Source organism: Rhinolophus sinicus, chromosome 4 (genome assembly GCF_057876585.1).
Source record: "Rhinolophus sinicus isolate RSI-liver-muscle chromosome 4, RSI-T2T, whole genome shotgun sequence".
Taxonomy (NCBI): Eukaryota; Metazoa; Chordata; class Mammalia; order Chiroptera; family Rhinolophidae; genus Rhinolophus; species Rhinolophus sinicus.
In genome coordinates, this window is record NC_142504.1 from 33,872,657 (window position 1) to 33,894,350 (window position 21,694).

General features: G+C 35.6%; 1 protein-coding gene across 5 annotated transcripts in view; it reads right to left on the minus strand.

The window, feature by feature from the left end:
- The window catches only part of ANKIB1 (ankyrin repeat and IBR domain containing 1), a 116,859-nt gene that overhangs the window by 77,942 nt on the left and 17,223 nt on the right, over positions 1-21,694 (minus strand). For 4 of the 5 annotated variants that reach the window (XM_019716702.3, XM_019716708.3, XM_019716684.3 and 1 more), the window contains exon 2: positions 6,204-6,482. The exons of the other annotated variant lie outside the window; for it this stretch is intronic. In XM_019716702.3, coding sequence (XP_019572261.3) covers positions 6,204-6,391 — 188 coding nt within the window. In that variant the 5' untranslated portion in view covers positions 6,392-6,482. The remainder of the gene's footprint in view (positions 1-6,203; positions 6,483-21,694) is intronic. 5 annotated transcript variants of the gene reach the window in all.

Below are 21,694 nucleotides of genomic sequence, written 5' to 3' on the forward strand. Positions count from 1 at the left end.
ACAAAGTGACAATAATCAAAACAGTACGGTATTGGCAGAAAAACAGACACACAGACCAATGGATCAGAACTGGAAACCCAGAAATAAACCCATATATATTAATACATGGACTGAAAATTTTCGACAAAGGAGCCCAAAACATGCAATGGAGAAAAAACAGCCTCTTCAATAAATGATGTTGGGAAAAAAGGAAAGACACATGCAAAAGAATGAAACCAGACTGCTATCTGTTACCATATACCAAAATTAACCCCAAATGGATCAAAGACCTAAACATAAGACCTGAAACAATAAATTGCATAGAAGAAAGCATAGGTATTAAACTTTTGGACCTTGGGTTCACAGAGGATTTTAAGAATTTGACCTCTAAGGCAAGGGAAATAAAAGCTAAAATAAATGGGAGCATATCAAATTGAAAAGCTTCTGCAAGGCCAAAGAAATCATCAAGAAAACAAAGAGGCAACCAACCGAATGGGAGAAGATATTTGCAAACAACACCTCTGATAAGGGGCTAATACCCAAAATATATAAGGAACTCGTACAACCCAACAACAAAACATAAATAATCTAATTAAAAAATAAACAGAGGACCTGAAGAGAATCTTCTCCTAAGACATACAGCCAAAAGATATGATCAACTTCACTAGCTAATAGGGAAATGCAAATCAAAACCACAATGAGATACCATCTCACACCTGTTAGAACGGCTATTATCAACAAGATACTTGATAACAAGTATTGGAGAGGCTGTGGAGAAAAAGGAACCCTCTGAAAACATTTATCTGGAAAAATGTATGTACCCTTCTGTTCACTGCAGCATATTCATGGGGCCCAGACATGGAAACAAACAAAGTGTCCTTCGATAGATGATTGGACAAAGAAGATGTGGTACATATATACAGTGGAATATTACTCGACCATAAGAAAAGATGAAATACTGCCATTTGTGACAATATAGATAGATGTTGAGATTATCATGTTAAGCAAAATAAGTCAGACAGAAAAAGATTGAGAATTATATGACTTCGTTCATATGTGGGTTATAAAACTGAAAGCAACACACTAACAAGACAAAGAAACAAAAACTCAGACACAGACGACAGTTTAGAAGTTATGAGAAGGTAACTTGAGGCGGGGGTGGCAGAGGAAAAAAGGTGTCAAATATATGGTGATGGAAGAGGATCTGACTTTGGGTGGTGAACACACAATGATGTATTATAGAAATGTACTCTTGAAACCTATACAATTTTACTAACCAATGACAGCCCAATAAATTTAATAAATATTAATGAAAAAGAAATTAAAAATAATTCAGATTCTATGAGATTCTGTACAATCACATTTATTCAGCCTTTCCTACCCCCATTTCCAATATATTATTTATTCTTTTAGTTTGTTCAGGAGACCTCAGGTTCTTATCACCATGGAATTTAATGTATGAGTAAGTTGGAAGGATGTCAGGGTATATTAATATCTCTATCTTTCCCTTCCCCCCTCTCATATTAAACATTTCCCGATCCTCCCCAATATAAGGAATAAATAGTGACATAACTTTGCAAATGTTCTCCTATCTGATCTGCTAGACTCTAATTAATCACACCAAACAAAGTTTATTTTTCTGAAATTAAAGTATTAAGATAGCTTCTTTTTACATATTTACTCAGGAAAGATTCTCAAATTTATTAGACATAGTATCATACCTGCATAAACATTTTATGCTAAAACTATAAAGTTGGATATTCTAATTTCGTTAACTCACATTACTACTTTTCTGTCATCTTCTTAAATTCAAAAGTAGAGTCTTCCTTAATTTAATGAATGTATAAATATAATAGTAACTATATAATTGATGTGTAAGTTTTAGACTGGCCCCTTTCTGTAACTACATACGTCGGTAATCATGAAGTGTATTTTACTACTTGCTTATGAGGTTAATTCTAAACAGGTACAGGAGATAACTAGCAGAAAGGTGACGTAAGGAGAACATTAACCTGGGAAATCTTTCATTTGATCCTAAAAATCCATCTGGGAGTCATTTGTTTATCTAGATTCTTTCACTGCTAATTCTGAAATGGCCAGTTTATACCTGCTACCTCTACTTCTTCTACATTTAGTCTCCACTTCAATATGACCCTATTCTTATCATAGTCCTGAAATTGCACTCATATCAGCAGCATTTCCTAAGAACTAAATTCTTCGTAGTTGTTCTTAATTTTTGCTTTTAATGTGAAATTGCTGACTATTCATCCACATCCTGATCTTTCTATTATCTTGGTTTCCATAACTACACACCTTTTCAATATCCTTCTTAAATCATTTTAGTACAACTTCTCTTTTACCCATGATGATGGCGCTACTTTCTATCCTCCTATTGGAAGCAAATTCAGTTCTTGAATCCATTTTATTCTCTATACACATTCCCTTCTTCTAGAGAGCACAACCACTGTCAAAGCCATTTATCTTTAAATGGTTTCTATGAATACATTTTATATATTGTAAAGTATTATCAGAACTTAAATGATAGGCAGTGGTGGCAAAATTCTGGTTTCTCTCAAAGGGCTTCTACTACTTCTGTGATAATTCTTAATGCTCTGTCACACTGTGACTGCTCATCTAATCTCAGTAGGTACTCCAAATTCTCTTGCGTGTTCCACTACCATCTCATATTCAAAAAGCTCCCTCCAAAATAACAACCTTTGCTCCCAGAGCCTCAATTTGTCATAACACGTATTTAACATACACATACACCATCAGTTCCTTTTAAATCTTTTTTATGGAACAAATATTCTTTGAGCAGTTGTTATCTGCCAGGTACTATTCTAGAAGCAAGGCGTATTGTGAAGAAAACAGATGAAGTCCCTGTCCCTAATCGGGTTTGCATGCAAGGGAGGTTGGGAGAGGAGGACTGCATTTCAATCCATTTAAAAGAACTTCATAACTCTTGAAATATAGAGGAAATAGACAGGCCATCTTTTATTTCCAAAGAAACAAAAAAAGCTATTCTATAAAATCTAAGGAAAAAGTATTATAATCCCCATTTCATATATGACTTTCCCAAGAAGATACAAATAATGAACTGTATAGCCAAACTAGAACATGCTGACTTTTTGCTACTATCAGCTTTAACGTGTCTTTTGGAGCAAAAATTAATATACGACCCGGTATTAATATTATATTATATTATATGATATTATGCGACCCGGTGTTACATTATAGTAAAATAAAACCAGGTCTTATATTAATTTTTGCTCCAAAAGACGCATTAGAGCTGATTGTCTGGCTAGGTCTTATTTTCGGGGAAACACGGTATGTCTACTCACATATGTCATGTGTTAGGAATCTAACAAAGCTGAGCCAGGGTCTATACTGAAGCTATCAGGCAGGTACCCCAGATTACATGAGGCAGTGTGAGAAAATAATGGCCATAAACTTGTTAGAAAGTTTACAAAGGTTAAATGCAGTCAAATATTTGAAGCAATCTAGAACACAATTAAAACAGAGTTGCTATTTTACTTAATGTTGGTGAAGTAAATAAGGAAAAAGTAAATTTATCCTTATTCTGCATGGCACAGTGTTAAGAGGAATTTCTTAATTCCAAAAGCAACTAACATTTAAAACAATTTGGTTTGTGATTTTCTCTGCACTGTCTAAATAAATTTTGAAAAACAAAAGAATACACAGATTAAACAATTTAGAATTGCTTATTCTTAGGATAGAAGAGCAATATAGTAATTTGTGATTCTAATATAGGATAGTAAAAGCTTTAATAAAGAAATTATGAGCCACTGATCTCCAAATAATTAAGGAAAGGAAAAGAAAAACACCCAAACACTTTGGGCTGAAGTTGAAAGTTAAGTATAAAGTAAAAATATAAGTATAAAATTAAGTATAATGTATACGGCCAAATCATAAAAGTAGTCCCAACTGGTAACTAAAAGAGAATATACAGTCACCTTTTCTGTAGATCTTTAAACACTCATTCACTAGAATGATAACCACATGATAGAGACAGACAGATATATTCCTGCTTAGAGGAACCAAGGATATTGGTCAGATTAGCAGTTCTTAAAACTTTTTGGTCGCAGGACCCTTTTACAACTTTAAAAATTACTGAAGAGTCCTAAGAACTTTTGTTTATGTGGGTTATATATACAGAGGGTGCCAAAAATATGTATACACATTTAAGAAAGGAAAAAACTGTAGTAAAATTGTAATACTCAATATATACCAAGAACAAAAGATGAATACAAGTCACGTATATACATGTTTTTGGCACCCCCGGTATATTGATATTTATATTAAAAATTAAAACAGAAATTTAAAAAAATTTACTCATTAAAAAGTAAACCCATTTACATACTAAATGTTCCTAATATTTTAAAATGAAAAATACCTATGTTTTTAATAAAATTAAGTGAGAAGAATGGCATTGTTTTACATATTTACAAATTTCTTTTAATGTCTGGGTAATAGAAGATAAATTCTCATAGCATTCAATCTATTGTGATATGTTGTGTTGGTTCAAACAGATGGAGAAAATCCAGCTTTTATACAGTAGGATAAAGTAGAAGTATTTTCAAATAGTCTTTTCAGATAATTGTGAATATTTGTATTTGATACTACCAAAAATTCAACAAGTTGTCCTTCATTGCTAATCAAATCTTAAAGATTACCTTGCAATGTAGAATCTGAAATCATATCAATGAACTTTTTGTATTGTTACATTAAAATCCATTGGTCTACCTTACATTTTGAGTAAATCCTTCACCCATTCATAATTTTAAAAAATCATATACTGATCTTCTGAAAAATACTGATTCACTGAGTTATGCAATTTTTCTAGACATTGTCACATTTCATTTCACAATATTAAAACAATCACATTAGTGTGTATCACTGCCAATCTTGTCAGAAATCCTGACCACAAGAATATTTACTTGCACAATGATTTTATAAAATTTCTATTTACTTTGCATAAAATACTATGCTAGATGTTAGAAGTATAAAGATACTTTTACAAAGTTGTAATTTAAATAGGCAGAGAAAAAGCATACAAAATTATAAAACACAATGAGGTAATGTATACTAAACAAGTAATACAAATAAACAAAATGAGCCATATCAGTTCAAAAAAGAAAAAAGACTAAGATTCCTGTGGGTTGTGATAGGCTCAGAAGATAAAGTGTGCCCAGGACTTTGAAGGAAGAAAAAGACAAGAAAGAGAAAGCTGAGAGGAGCGGAAAAGGGGGACACTTGTGGCAGAGAGAACAGCATGGACATGGCAGACAGAACACACATGGCATGTTTCAGGGATACCAAAGAGAGCAACTTAATTTGAACAACAATTTGTAGAAAAAGGAAAAAAAAAAGGTATAAAGTTTTCTGTCAAGCTATAAAGAGCTTTGAATACTGATTTAAGAATTATATTTCACTGTGAACAAAGAAGTGTTTCCTTTTTTCTTTCTTTCTCTCTCTCCCTCTTTCTTTCTATTCTAGACTTCCACAGCTGCATAATCTACTTCTGAAAAACCTAATTTTGTTTTGGAATTACTTTTTTTATCCTTTGCTTCTTTCACTTTTATAAGCTAGCAAATATCAAATTTAATTCCCATGTAATTAGGTAAGAAGAATTTTCATATAAATATATTTGCTGTCACTAATGCTCAGAGATCATTTTTTTAAGTTTCTTAGTATTTTCAGTTCTAAGGAAAATGTTTTGCTTTTAGAAAAGTCTTTTCAAATAACTTAACCCCCATTAAAAGAAAGGAAACTTAAATCTGATCATGACTAGATAAGGCAAAGGTATATGTTTTTCAACTTAAACTAGTTAATCAGAACTTAGAACTTTGCTGTAGTAGGCAGCATTCCCTGCAATTTTTTGATAGCTGACAAATACTTTTCTAGATTCGAAATACTGAAATTAAACACTAAGCTATTATCAAGAATTCATATTATGAAACATACTGAGGAGCAAAATGTATTTACAGCAACAAGAATATGTGAACCAACCTCCCTATTAAAACTTTGGGTATAATTTAGGCATAATAAAAAAGCCATACCTAATAATTTTCATATTGTTTTAGAAAGTTTAATTCACTAAAATACCGTATAACATGCACATATGTATGTATGTATTTCCAAAGATCAGGGTTTTTTTCCCGTTTGCACTAACTTGTCATCAATGGGTTTATAGTAATACTTACCCTAATATTCTATTCATTCCATGTCTAGCAGCATAGTGTAATGGAGTGTTGTGCTGGTAGGGCTCCCCATAAGATGTATTTGGATCAAGGGATTCTTTTAGCTGAGGATTGTTTTCGTATATTTGGCAGGCCAGGTTTTCATCACCGTTGATGAGTGCTTTACGGAATTTGGTGGTTGTATTTCCCATGTTTTGCTCTGTTTTTTTCTGATAGGCAGTGGCACTTTTTTCCTTTCCCTTTCAGCCACTTCTTGAATGCTTCTGCAACATGTTTCACATTCTAATGGAGGTAAAATGATCAAATTAAATTGGCAAACAATAACTATAAAGCAGTATCTTAAAGAAATTATCGTTATTAGGAACACTAATAAAATATAGAAAAGTATGTAAGGGGACAAAATATATTACATTTTACTAAATTTATGTTAATATCCCCTCAAAATCTCAAATTTTTAACAGTGACCAAATGAACTTCTTGTTAAACTGTAACATTCTCCTACAGAGACTATTAAGGTTTCACAGGCTGTACTTTGTACTATAAAAGTTATGTACATATATGGGCTTTTCAATTTTCCTCTTCACATGGGCAGGAAATGAGCTTGACTGAATTTTATGGTTGAATACACTTAAACCTCTGTATAACTTATGTATAAATCTGACTCAGTTAATTTGTGGGATAGTGAAAAATGTAGATTTTGCTCATAAAAGAACTCCAGAATAGATGTTTAACTACAGTAAAGAACATAAGTACTGAACAGTTTCACTTTTTCTTTACTTATAAGGACATCAGCAAAAAGACTTTACAAATATAAACATATAGCTGTGTAAACATACACAGCTCACTGATTAATCAGAGTCACAGCAAACTAATGAAAGTGATTATAACTGATTATACACAGAACAATGGAAACAGTGATTATTCTAAATTTAAGTCCATTATATTTATTTTCTTCTACTATAAAGAATTCAAAACAAGGCTGAAAACATCACGTTTATGCATCTTCTGTGTGGAAAGAGGTTACGACAATGATCATATGGGCACTGACTAGTGACGCAATGTGAGGTGTGGGGGACGGACTTGGAAACAATCACTGGGTTGGGAGTCGGAAATCTCGTATTTGCCTACACTGGCTGTCCAATTTTGAGCAAGTTATTTACCCTCTAAAAGCCTCAGATTCCTATCTGTACAGTGAAGCTCTAGCTACAGTGTGGACGTGAAGGTGAGTGGACAGGGCAAGACATCCGCTAAGCCCAGTTTAGAGACAGGTGTTAACTACCTACTTACTACATAGCAGCATGTTTTCTGGCAAACAGCTGTACTTATTAATGAGGTCACTATTGGGGTCTTTTAGGGTTCTTTGTTATTGTTTTTTTTTACTTTAAATATGCATAGAATTTTTTGAAAATATGAATAAAGAAAAAAGAAAAAAAAACCCTCATAGTCTATTCACTGGAAGATAACCACTGTTAGCATTTTGATAAATAACCACCCTATTTATAATGTGTCTAAATGTGTTTGTGTGCATATATAATACACTATAAATATTTATATACATAAACTGGATCATTCTAATTTTTAAATTTTTATTTAATTTTTCAAAGGGTTGCTGAACGTTTAGTCTAAAGTACTATTCCTTTACCATCTCATCTTGAATGAGGAGTAAACCCCACACACACATACTCTATGCTTATCACAATATAAGAGAGCCACTTTTGAGGTTTTTCAGCAACAGCCTAGATTTTTTTTTTCTTTTGTTTTTCATAGAATCTAGGAACCATGTGTTTATCCTCAGTGAAATAATTTGTTTTGTTGTACTGCTTTAAGCATTTTAAGGGTTTATTATTCTTAATGAGAACTCCAGTTTATATTTTTATCTATAATCAAATATAAAGAATATCATGTGGGTTCTTAAGACTAGTTCCTAAGGATTTGGAAATTTCTAGTTGTTTTGGCCTTATCTTTCATCCCTTATATAGCTCAAATTATGACCATTTTCAGAGTTTCGGGTTAAATTAATAAATAACACATTTTCTTTGATTTACATTATTACTTCAGAAAAATGTTCTATAAGAACATAATTTTTATCCAAGATGTGAAAAAAGAAATATCTATTAAAGAAATGATATCATGGGGTACTTATTTAAAATAACAAGATACTTTTAAAAATCAATAACACTCTAAATGTACATTAAATATTACTATGACTCATGTTGAAAGCATAATGGCGTCTAGAAACCTTTTTGTGGTTCTTGGTTATTTTGAAGTATGTTTCATTTTTAAAATTTGAGTTCAATAAGCCTGAAAGTCACCAGGAAATGCATCATTTAAAGCAATCGTAGCTCCATTCCCTCTCAGATTTATTCTCACAAGTCCTGCCTACAAATTTGCCAGATGTGTCCTTTCATTTTTTTATAGCCACAGCTAGTACAGTCACCTGAAGTGACTGTTCTCTCTTTGTTTTTGAATCAAACTCTTAAGTACTATTTCTCCAACACCAAGATAAATCTACATATAGAGAGCTTCATGAGGAACACGATGGATCATCAAAGAGGCAAAAAGAATTCCTTATTTTGGGCAAGTTATACAGGAAAATCTGGGCGAAGTTTCATCTGTGATTAGTAAAGCACAGCACTTAGTATCTAATGAAAAAAGAAAGAAAAATATAGCCTGTCAATGAACACCAGAAAGCTTTCTCTAATTTCTGATTAACTTTTAATTGTGAAGGACTCTCAAACTCTTGCTTTTTGAATCCTTGTCGCTCAACTTCCCCATTCGTAGGTTAATAATCTGCAACAAAATTTAAGTGCACTTCAACTAATCAACTACTCCCAAAAATCTTTTACAGAAGATGAAGTGCTTCAGAAATAAATAACCAACTCTTAACTTATCTGTTTCCACAAGAGTAAATTATTTTAAAGTCATAATTATGGATTGAAGTTGTTGGTTTAAACAAAATAATTGGCTCCCATTCTTCATTTAACTTGAAGAAAACCCAACATTACACTCACTCACTCACTCACTCACTTCATCCTTCTGCAAGTTTCTGCAGGTAAAAATAACAATTTTAAATCTACAACTAAATTTACCTTTAGCCAGAATAGAAACAAGTAGAAAGTTCATTCTAACAGTAGGTTCCAACCCCACCCCACTCCACGTTTAAATAAGAGAGGTGTGTCTGAATTCTCAAGAAAATTGAGGAAAGCTTTGTGTCCAAAGGAACACTCTAATTGTTATTGCAATAATACTTAGAGAAAAGGAGAAGATGGTTTTTAAAAAGACTCTAAGAGAACTGTCAAGGAATAAGGTAAAAAAAATAAAAAAATAAATGAATAAGGATAAGGAAAAAAGACAGGAAAAGTCAATATACTTAAGCAGACAAAAAATGTGGGCAAATAATATATTAAGCTATCAGCTCTGTTCATTCACTCATTCAACAAGCATTTATTAAGCTTGGTAATTTTCATTTGTCACCATGCATTAGATTCACCCAGGGAGGTGATTTCAACTGGTCTAGGAAGGATGAGGCCAGAGTGAGAATTTTAAAAGCTACATTATTATAACGTGCAGGTCAGAGTTAAGGACCATGGACTAGTTTCCAAACTATGCATTGGCAAGAATTGTGATGGTAAGGAAAAGGGTAGAGTTGGAAAGACCCATGCTGAAATTCTGTGTCTATTTTACCATGTAACTTAACTTCTTTGAATTGTTTCCTTATCTGTAAACCAGCAACATTAATATCTACTTTCTTCAGCTAACAAATATAACTGAACAAATAAAAACCATTGCACCTATGGGTTTTATATTATAGTGGGAGCAGACAGATAAACATTGTAAGGCTTTAATTTTATTCTGTTTGCAACAGGGAGCCATTACAGGTTTTTGAGTCTGATCTTTCCCTGGCTTTAGCATTTTTTAGAAAAAGGCATTTAAGATTTATCCATGTTGATGCATGAATCAATCGTTCAATCCTTTCTACTGCCGAGCAGCACTCCATTGCATGGATGAACCACTGTTTGTTTAACCATTCTCAGATTGAAGGACATGCTGGTTGTTCCCAGGTTTTGGCAATTGTTCAATAAAGCTATGCTAACATTTATATACGGGTTTTGTGTGAACATATGCTTTAATTTCTCTTGGGTAAATATCCAGGAGAAGAATTACTGGTACATGCAGCAAGTTGTTTAACTTTACATAAAAAACAGTTTAGTGAACTGTTTTCCATAGTAGAGGTACAAGTTCATTCCTGTCAGCCACGTGTGAGAGTTACAGTTGCTCTGTTATCTTCGTCATTTTGGAATCATCAGCGTTTTTTTCTTTCCCCTTTTTCTGAAGCCATTCTAATGGATGTATACTGGCACCTCACAATGGTTTTAATTTCCACTCCCCTAATGACTAATGACTTCAGCATGCTTTACTCATATGCTTACTTGCCGTGAGTATCTGCTGATGTGTAAAATGTCTCTTTAGATCTTTTGCCCATTTCTTTAAGATGGATTACTGCTGAATGTGAGTTCCTTGTATTCTTTAAAAAAATCCTTTGTGAGAAATGTAACTTACAAATATTTCTTCTAGTCTGTGTAGCTTCTCTTTTCATACTCTTAACAGTGTTATTCACAAACTGAAAGTTTTAAATTTTGATGAAGTCAAATGTATCTTTTTTTTTTCCTTTTATGAATAGTGCTATTGAAGTCATATGTCAAACTCTTTGCCTAACCCAGGTCACAAAGATTTTCTCCTAGAAATTTTTTAGTTTTGGGTTTTACATTTAAGTCTGTGACCCATTTTGAGTTAATTTCTAATACATAGATTGAAGTTCATTATATTTTACATATAGACATCCCATGGTTCCAGCACCATTTGATGAAAAGTGTGTCTTTTCTCCACTGAATTGCCTTTGTACCCTTATCAAAAATCAACTGACTAGCAAACCAAATTCAATAAAACATTAAAAGGATCATTTGCCATGAGCAAGTGGGATTTATTCCAGGGGTGTAAGGATGGTTCAACATCCACATATCAATCAATGTGATACACCACACTAACAAAACAAAGGATAAAAATCATATCATTTTATTAGATGCAGAAAAAGCATCTGAAAAAATTCAACATCTATTTATGATAAAACCTCTCAACAAAGTGGGTAATAACGAGGTGCATAAACGACAAGCCCACAGGTAACATCAAACTCAACAGTGAAAAGCGGAAAGCTTTCCCTCTAAGATCAGGAACAAGACAGGGATGCCCCCTCCAACCACTTTTATTCTACATGGTATTGGAAGTCCTAGCCATAGCAAGAAAACAAAAAGCATCCAATTTGGAAAAGAAGAGATAAAACCATCACTAACTGCAGATGACATGATATTATAGATAGAAAACCTTACAGACACCACCATGAAACTGTTAGAATAAATGAATGCAGTAAAGTTGCAGGATACAAAATCAATAAGTAGAAAGCTGCACTTCTTATACACCAATAACAAACTATCAGAAAGAGAAATTAAGAAAACAATCCTATTTACAACTGCATCAAAATGAGTAAAATACAATCATGCCCAGCATAAGTTTCGGTCAATGATGGACTGCATAAATGGCAGTGGTCCCGTAAGATAATGGAGTTGAAAAATTCCTGTCGCCTCGTGACATCGCAGCCATCATAACGTTTAAGCACAAAGGCTGCAAAAATCCCCAGGGCTGTGGTTGGGACAGCAAACAACTTTAACCTGGGTGTGGATGGGGATGACACTGAGAAGCTCCCAGATGTGGCTCCTAAGGAACTGACTGATGAGGAGTTGCTGGAACCAGAACAGGAATGCACAGCTGAAGAAGAGGCCTGAGAAAAGGAAGGTGCAGGAGAAGAAAAAGAAACCCCAAGAAAAATCACAATGAAGGCTTTTTTGTAGACCGCAACAAGTTCCTTGAAAAGTTTGAAAACATGGACACAACATTGAAGGGTTTTCATCAATAGAGGAATGTTCATGATAAATTAGCTGCTTAGAAGCAAATCTATGATTTTAAAAAAAGAAGAAGAAAGAAAGAAACAGACCAAGTAACCAGCATGGACATATTTCCTAAAAGAGTGACACCTCCTTGAGAAGAGCCTTCGGCAGGTCCCTCAGGATGCATTCCAGAAGGCACTGCTATCACAGGAGGTGACAGCTCTGTGCATGTCCCTGCCCTTGAAGACCTTCCCGTGGGACAAGACAAGGAGATGGAAGACAGTGGCACTGATGACCCTGTGTAGGCCTCAGCTCGTGTGTATTTCTGTCTATGTTTTTAACAAGAAAGTTTATAAAGCAAAAAAAAAAATATATTTTTAATTTCAAAATAGAAAAAAACTTATAGAATAAGGATATAAAGAAAGAAAATATTTTTGCACAGCCGTACATTGTGTTTGTGTTTTAAGCTAAGTATTATTACAAAAAGAGTGCAAAAATTTAAAAACATTTAAAATTTTATATAGCAAAAAAGTTACAGTAAGCTAAGGTTAATTTATTGTTGAAGAGAAAAATATTTTTTTATGTATTTAGTCTATTTTTTATAAATTTAGCCTAAGTCTACAGTAGTGACAGTCATGTCTGAGGCCTTCACAATCACTCACACCCATTCACACTCACTCACACTCACTCACACTCACTCACACTCACTGCCTCTTCCAGAGCAACTTCCAGTCCTGCAAGCTCCACGCATGGTAAGCGCCCTATACAGGTGGACCATTTTTTATTTTTTATACCTCATTTTTACTGTACCTTTTCTATGTTTAGGTATGTTTAGATACACGGATACACTGGGTTACAACTGCCTACAATCGCCAACATGCTGCACAGGTGTGCAGCCTGGGAGCAAGACTGCACTGCCCAGCCTTGGTGTGTGGTGGGCTGCACCGTCCGGGTTTGCGAAAGAACACGCTACGTCTGTACGATGACAAATCGTCGAATGCCACATTTCTCCATAACGTATCCCCAATGTTAAGCAACACATGACTACTCAACTCTGCTGTTGTACCTTGAAAGCCACAGGCAATATGTAATAAATGGATGTGGTTGTGTTCCAATAATACTTCATTTACAGAAAACAGGCAGAGGGCTTTGGCCCATGGGCTCAGTTTGCCACCCCCGATCTGATAGAAGGAGCGCAGCTCAGAACAATTTGGGTTGGATCCCACATCTGCTACTTCCTAGGTCTAGCACAAATCACTTAACCTCGCTGAAATCTCAATTTCCTCAGCTGTAAAATAGGGATAAGGCCACTTACTCTGCAGGATTGTCATGATTATAGAGGTAAAGCAGGTAATACAGTGCCTGGCACATGGCAGGGACTTAGTCAATTTTACCTCCCTTCCCCTCTCAGGATCTGCAAGTCATTGGGAGTTGCTGCCTTTAAAGAATTCAACACTCATTCTTTTTAAAAGACAGTAAAACCTTAAGAAAACAGTCACCAACTCTATGTTTCAGATCAGGAATGATATATAATTGGTAGTCTAGATTTTACAATTGTAACTTTAGTGTCTGACCTTTGTCAAGTTAAAAGAACTATGTATTTTTTCAACTATCTTCTGAACCAAGGTTGTTAATTGCATTTTTACTATTTTTCTAGGGCACTGTCAATATTAACAAAGGTCTGTCCTATATAATTGCATGTACAAATGCTAAGGGAAAGGGATATAGAATTGAATACAAAGCCAGGAGTAAGAGATAGAATCTCACATTGTGATTACATGGAAAACACACACACACCCCAATCTTTGGCAGGGAGAAAGAGGTCTTAGCCTAAAATGCTGCTAAAAATGAAGTACGGTTTAAGAGATTTGGGGGTTTAGTCTGCCTAATTGCATATTAAGTTGAAATCAAGTGTGGCTTTACTCTTCGTGGTTTCCAAAGAAGTTCATGGACCCCCCAGTCTCCAGGAAAACTTATGAGTATTAGAGAATACTGCATATGACAGTGATCTATGCTGGGAAAAATCTTTTAACAGAGAAAACAACTTCACTGTTATATGCATTCCAGAATTAGAATTCCCTTTGCTCTTATTACAATATCTTAATATGGCGGCATTCAAAATAAAATGGCTACACAAACACCAAAGTACTATCATGATAGTACTAAAAAACTCTATGTGGCAGTTTGTTGCCTGAGGGATCTCAGCAACTAAAGAAAAAGAGATAATTCAATATATACATTCTGGCTGCTCTTGGATACCTTTTATATCTACATAGCTTTCATAGTGTGGAGGGGGATGCTTCAGCTAGAAAGGGAAGAAATGAAAATAGCTGCAAAGGGCAGCAGCTGACTCCCTCTTTTTGCCAAACTGGCAAATGAACACTGAAAATAGCTAGGACAAGGTCCACAAGTGGAAAACAGTCCAAACTTGGGGTACAACTACTGTGTGAAGCATCATTCTTAATTTTCTATTTCCTATTAAAATGTAATTACCTGCAGTGATCACAGAACATAGAGCTCTCCGCACAAGTAAAATTTTCAGATAGATAAAATTTTTCTTAGGCAACATTCAGCTTTTATACATTATACTTTGCAACTATTCAAAATGGTATGTGTTATACTTTATTCCCCCCCACACACACCTATTCTTCATACTTGGAATTCAGAATTTCATACAGTGCTGAAAAATTAACCTTTCAGGCTGGAATGCTATGGTGCTGTCAGCAAATAGCTTAATTTCAGCAACTCTGGCTTCTCTGACTACTCAGCAGTGCTTGCTGTCATAATTTTTGAAAACTGTATTGTTCTTATTACAGAAACATAAGTGAAAATGTTGAATTGGTAGTCTTGTATCTTGGCTCAGGAAGCCAAGGACTTAAAGCTGATGTCATTGAGAAAAAGATAAAATTACTTATGTCTCAAAAGCAAAACTTTAGCCTTAAACTGAGGCTCCCTAAACTTACATCAACTGTATATTCAATTGGAAAAAAAGACAAAAATTATATACTATTTATGGAAGTTTCAAAATTTGTAATCAAATATTGTTTGAAAAGGTAATAATTAGGTTTTACTCTTTGTGAGAATTAAATGCTTAAAAATTTTAAAAAGTGAATTGTAATTGGAAGTTTTGTATTTAAACTTCAGGGAACAGAACTGCTCCCTAACCTATTTCTAATAATTATGTACATTCAAATTTAGTACATGTTTACAAAATAGTGTTAAAAGAGAACAATTCCCTTTCTCACACTAACCACAAAGAATTAATACAAAATTGCTGTACTAAACATTTTTTTCCATTATTCACATTGGAAAAGAACCCGCTCTTCCACACACTGTTTTAAAGTCAGTGAACCTACCTGGCTTTGCAATTTCCTCCACTGTGAGGTACTCATTTTAAGTTATTATTGTTATGGAGAAAAATCTAGAAGTATTGTATTGTTTCAAGGTATAATACTATTTAGCTTCTAGGAACTCTCATTGTTTCTTATCCACTGTCCTACTTAACCTAAAAGAATGTATCAAGTTGAACTAAGTTTATTCAGTATTACAATTTCAACCCCATTTCTCTGAGGATGTGGGGCATTACTCTGCAAAACAGAGTTAACACTGCAGACCTAAGATGGCCGTCCTTAGAAAGGCCTGCTGACAAGATTGGTCCTTGGCTAGTGTTTGGAAATTTGGATTTAAGGAGGGCTCACTCCATTCCATAACTGACAGGCGTGTCTCACTGTATCTAAGTTGTCTGTACAAACAAATGTATAAGCTAACAACTTGCTTTTCTTCTGGGAGTTTGGAATTTGGGTACATGCTAGGCAGAATGTGCCTGTGTAACCAGGCTTCAGTAAAAACCTTGGGTACTGAGTCTCTGTGTACTTCCTTTGTAGAAAACATTTCACACACATTGTCATAATTTGATGCTGGAGGAATTAGGCACATCCTGTTTGACTCTATTGGGTGAGGACTCTTAGAAACTTGTGTCTAGCTTCCTCCGGACTTTGCCCCCATGTGCCTTTGTTTGCTGATTTTGCTTTATATTCTTTTGCTGCAATAAACCTTGGCTGTGAGTACAACTACATGCTGCATCTTGTGAGTCCTCCAAAGAAATCACTGAACCTGGAGGTGATTTTGAGGACCACCCCCCACAACACAGTGGTGTCAGAAGTGGGATTTGCTAGACTATCCGTGACTCACTAAAATAACGGTGAAAGTATTGCTTGGGAGATAAAAGGATGAAGGAGCGGGGAAATGAAGAGCCTTTGGTGCCTGGGTAGGAGTTATCTATTATATAAAACAGCAGGTGAGCTGCTTTCCACTATGAGAGAAAAGGTTGCCGATAAAATTTGAAAAGGATAGACCCATCCCCAGGAGAGTTGCTGTGCTGATCCGCTGGCTGCTTTTGCCTGCACTAGATAAAATGGGAGTGGGGAGGGGCAAGGGGAGAGCAGTACATCCCAGGTGATATCTTTGGCTTTTGTTCTTTACTGAAGGTTGAAGGATAAAGGGCCCAAACATTCCCAAAGGTAAACTTTGGGTAGGCCAAAAATGTTGAAAGTTTGCATTGTTCTCTTCTACAAGTGACAGGGAAAAAAGGTTAAATCAGTTGTCAGGGATGGAGCAAAGCATCAGATAAACCCAGAAGGAAGAAAAATGGTGGGACAACCTTCAACAGTTTCTTTAACCGAGCGGCTGCTGCAGCAACCACAACCCCCTTGTATTCCAATACACACACACACACACACACACACACACACACACACACACAAAATGTTAACCATGTAAATGCTAAATTTACTTCTAGGAATATTTATATAAATTTGCAATGAGAAAAAAAGGGAAACTTTTACAAAATGCTCTTTTTGTATTTTGTGACTATTGCATCTGGATGTATGATAAAACTAATATAAAATACTATTTGCTTATAATTTCATAAGTGCTAGAAGGATCATCCCAATCAGGAAAAGCTGCAAAGAAAAAAATGCTAATGGGACAAAACTTTCTTGCTGCTCGTTAGCAGATGGAATTTAAAACTGTTTGAATATTAGAAACAGAGTAAGTCTCCAATAGACATGATTTCTGTCTACTGGAGCTTCTGCAGAAAAGGAGACGACACAAAGAGAGGCAATCTCTAGATGCAGATACACTTCCACAGTTTTAAAAAGCAGTTTTTAGCTGCTAATGAGCTCTTATGAAATCAAGTTTCTGATCCTTAGAGGCAGATGATTCTTCAGCCTGATATGCATATTTTTGGGTGGGTCAATTTGGACTCTATGATTGACAAGATAAAAGGGCTACTAAAAAAGCCCTATTTGTTACTTGAACTTGGAACACAGCTGTCTGGCCTTGTAGAGTCTGGCATTTGCAAAAGACTAGCTGGTAGCTTTGTGGGAACTCTGAATTCACACGTCCTAATTGCCTTGGCCTGACTCTAAACTAAAACATGAAGCTGTCTGATATGAGCTGTTTCAGTCTCAGCACAAGCTCCGCCGAACTGAAAGCAGGCAGGAGGGGCTCAATGAACAGTATTTTAGACTCTGGAAGTGTTGCAGATTTAGAACAGCTCTCTATGGGGCCCTAAGCTATTGAAAACATCAACGGATGCTGGCTGGATTGTCTGGGTCACATCCACATGCCTACAAGAAATGTCTTACTCTCTGATGGGACCATCTAAAATTTGGGTACCTACTGGTCAGGTCTGTATTTCCAATGCAGAGGCTAACTGCACTCCTAATTTGTAATTCCTGCCCAAAGCTGCAAGTTTGAGGAGCACATCACAACATGTGTGACCCTCTACCCACTCCTGACAGATTGGATTCTGGACTCCCTCCCTCTGGGGGATGGCTCACTGCTGTGGACTTGTGTTCAGGTTTCCAAATTAATTACAATTTACAACAATGGACTGACAGTATGGCACTACTTCCTTCACCTTTCTCCTGGTAGACACACCATGAGGAGGCATTCTGATGATTAAATATAGCTGTCCAAAATCAAGGGATTGACCTTTCCGTGGCTGCTCACTAGATAATTAGCAAGGGAAGTGATGTTCAAAATTTTTGAATAGTTAGGATTTAACCCTGACCAATCCCTGAATATAATGTGTCTAGTTGGTCGAATTATATAAAAATGTTTTTCTATGAAAATGTTTTTGTACCTTTTGTACTCAATCCTGTGGAAAAAAAGTCTGGGTGAGAACAGGGGATGATTGAAAAAAACGTAAAGTTATAATTGCTAAATGGGACAATGATTTTCTAACAACAGAGACAAAACAAAATCTGGCACCCGGAGAGGCATGGGAAAGGGTATTAATGATCTCTGCTTTTCAGAACTATTCTTGGAAGCGTTCTCCTCTTCCTGAAGGAACTCCCCATGCTGCCTTTCCAAGAGGCTGTGAGCGTTTTGAATTCAAACTGCCAGGCGGGCTGTATCACACCTGGCAGCCCGACTAGAGCCGGCTGAGGTGGCCGAGCTGCTGCACCTGCCGTGCAGAACATCCTAGATGGAGTCTCATTCGGGAGGCGGGGTAACTGACTTCACGGACAAGCAAATCCGTTTGGAACTACGTATCTGCCTTCAGGCAGTCCTGAAACCAAATAATGGACTGAATTCACTGGACTGGACTGGGAACCCGAGGATGGGAGACCCCACATTGGGGGTTCTGTTATTCTGGACTGCCTGACCAATGCATGTCCTACTTGGGGTACCCTGACAAGTGTGAATTCTTCGTTTCCAGGGGAATTATGTGTGGCTTCTCTGGAATTGTACTTCTTTTGTGTGTAAGCTGGATTAGGACACTTCCTTCAACCCTTAAAGGCATTTAAGGTCACTTTCAACTTATCAGTCAGATTTGTGCTATGTCTGAATCGATGACTTGGGCTACATAAAAAAGAAACTTAAACACAAAAACTGAAGGAGGAAGCCACCTGGCTTTCTAAAATAGATCTTTATGGTTAACGAATGTAACCATTTAGAAGTTCTAAATTCTGAACCTCTAAAACGAATAGGTGTCAAGATGCCAAGGAATGGACTGTGTAGAACAGTTCCCATAGCAGGCTCGAGACGGCTGTCCTTAGAAAGGCCTGCTTGCAATGGCTGGCCTTTGGCTGGTATCTGCAAGCGTGGATTTAAGGAGGGTTCACACCATTCCATAACAGACAGGAGTGGTTCAATGTGCCTAAGTTGTTTGTACAAACAATGTGGTATAAGCTAAACATTTGTTTTTCTTCTGGGAGCCTGGGATTTTTGAGACCAGGTTCAGTAAAGCCCTGAGCAGCGAGTCTCCAGTGGGCTTGCTTAGTGGACAACACTTCACACATGTCATAATTTGATCCTGGAAAAATTAGGCACATCTTGTTTGACTCCATGAGGAGAGGACTCTTGAAAGTTTTCTCGTAGTTTCCTCTAGGAACTTGTCTCTTTGATTTTGCTCTATATCCCTTTACTGTAATGACTCTTAGCTGCAAATACCATTTAGTCCTGTGAGTCCTCCTAGCAAATCATCAAACCGGGGGGCTGTACTGGAGACTCCTAACACATTTATCTTACATTAGAAAAATGCTTTTAAATTGCTTCAACATTTGAAAACCAATTAATGTAATCCATTACATCAACAGAGTAAAAACAAAATACAGGTTCATATCAATAGATGCAGAAAAAGCATTTGACAAAATCCAATACCAATTCATTATAAAAATTTCAATAAACTAGGAATAGACGGGGACTATCTCAACTTGATAAAGAACATCTACGATAAAAACCCTACAGCTGACATCATAGTGGTGAGATACTGAAGCTTTCCCACTCAGAACACGCACAAGGCAAGGATGACCCTCTCACGACTCCTTTTCAGTATCATATTGGAGTTTCTAGCTAAAACTTATGACAAGAAAAGGAAATAAATGGTATACAGATTGGGAAGGACGAAATAAAACTGCCTTTGTTTGCAGATAACATGATCATCTACATAGAAAATCCGAAGGCATGAACCAAAAAACTCTTGGAACTAATAAATGATTATAACAAACTAGCAGACTATAAGGTCAATATACAAAAGTCGCTTTCCTATATACCAGCAATGAACTAGTAAAATTTGAAATTAAAAACACAACAGTATTTACATAACCATCCAAAAAATGAAATACTTAGGTATAAATCTAACAAAATATATACAAAATCTATATGAGGAAAATTACAAAACTCTGATGAATGAAATCAAAGAAGAACTAAAAAATAGTGAGATTTTTTCATATTAATGGATAAGGAAGACTCAGTGTTGTCAAGAGGTCAGTTCTTCCCAACTTGATTTACAGATGCAATGCAATTCCAAACAAAACCCCAGCAAGTTATTTTGTGGATATTGGCAAACTGACTGAAAAGTTTGTGTGGAAAGGTTAAAGACAAAGAACAGCCAACACAATATTGAAGAAGAAGAAAGTTAGAGGACTAATGCTACCTGACTTCAAGACTTACTGGAAAGCTATAGTAATACATCAACAGAACAAAATAGAGCCCAGAAATAGACTCAATAAATATAGTCAACTGATCTTTAGCAAAGGAGCTGAGGCCATACAATGGAGCAAAGACAGTCTCTTCAAGAAATGGTACTGGAACAACTGGACATCCACATGCAAAAAAATGAATCTAGATTCAGATGTTAGACCCTTCACAAAAAACAACTTAAAATGGATATGAGACCTAAATGTAAAACTCAAAATTATAAAACTCCCAGAAGATAACAGAGGAGAAAACCTAGATGATCTTGGATGTTACAATGACTTTTTAGGTACACCACCAAAGAAATAATGGATAAACTAGACTTCATTAAAATTAAAATCTTCTGCCCTCTGAAAAACAATGTCAAGAAAATGAGAAGACAAGCCACAGAATGGGAGAAAATACTTGCAAAGGACACATCTGATAGAGGACTATTATCCAAAATATACAAAGAATTCTTAAAGCTCAACAATAAGAAAGCAACCTGACTTAAAAAACGGCTACAGACCTTAACAACCATCTCAGCAAAGAAGATACACAGATGCCAAATAAGTACATTAAAGATGTTCCACATCATGTATCAGAGGGAAACACAAATTAAAACAAAAATGAGGTACCAGTACACGCTGATTAGAATGGCTAAGAACGCGGACAACAGCAAATGTGAGCAAGGATTTGGAGTACCAGAAACTCTCATTCACTACTTGGGGAAGGCACAATCGTACAGTTCCTGTGGAAGACAGTTTGGTGATTTCTTTCAAAACTAAACATACTTTTATCATACGATCCAGTAATCATGCTCCTTGGTATTTACCCAAAGGAGTCGAAAACTTACGTTCACACAAAAACCTGCAGGCAGATGTTTATAGCAGCTTTATTCAGAAGTGCTGAAGCTTGGGAGCAAACAAGATATCCTTCAGTAGGTGATGGATAAATAAACTGTGGCACATCCAGACAATGGAATACTATTCAGCGCTAAAAACAAATCAAGTTATGGAAACACATAGCATGTATGTGTGTGTATGCCACATTTTGATAAAGTACTTCTTACTGTGGGTCATGGTTAAA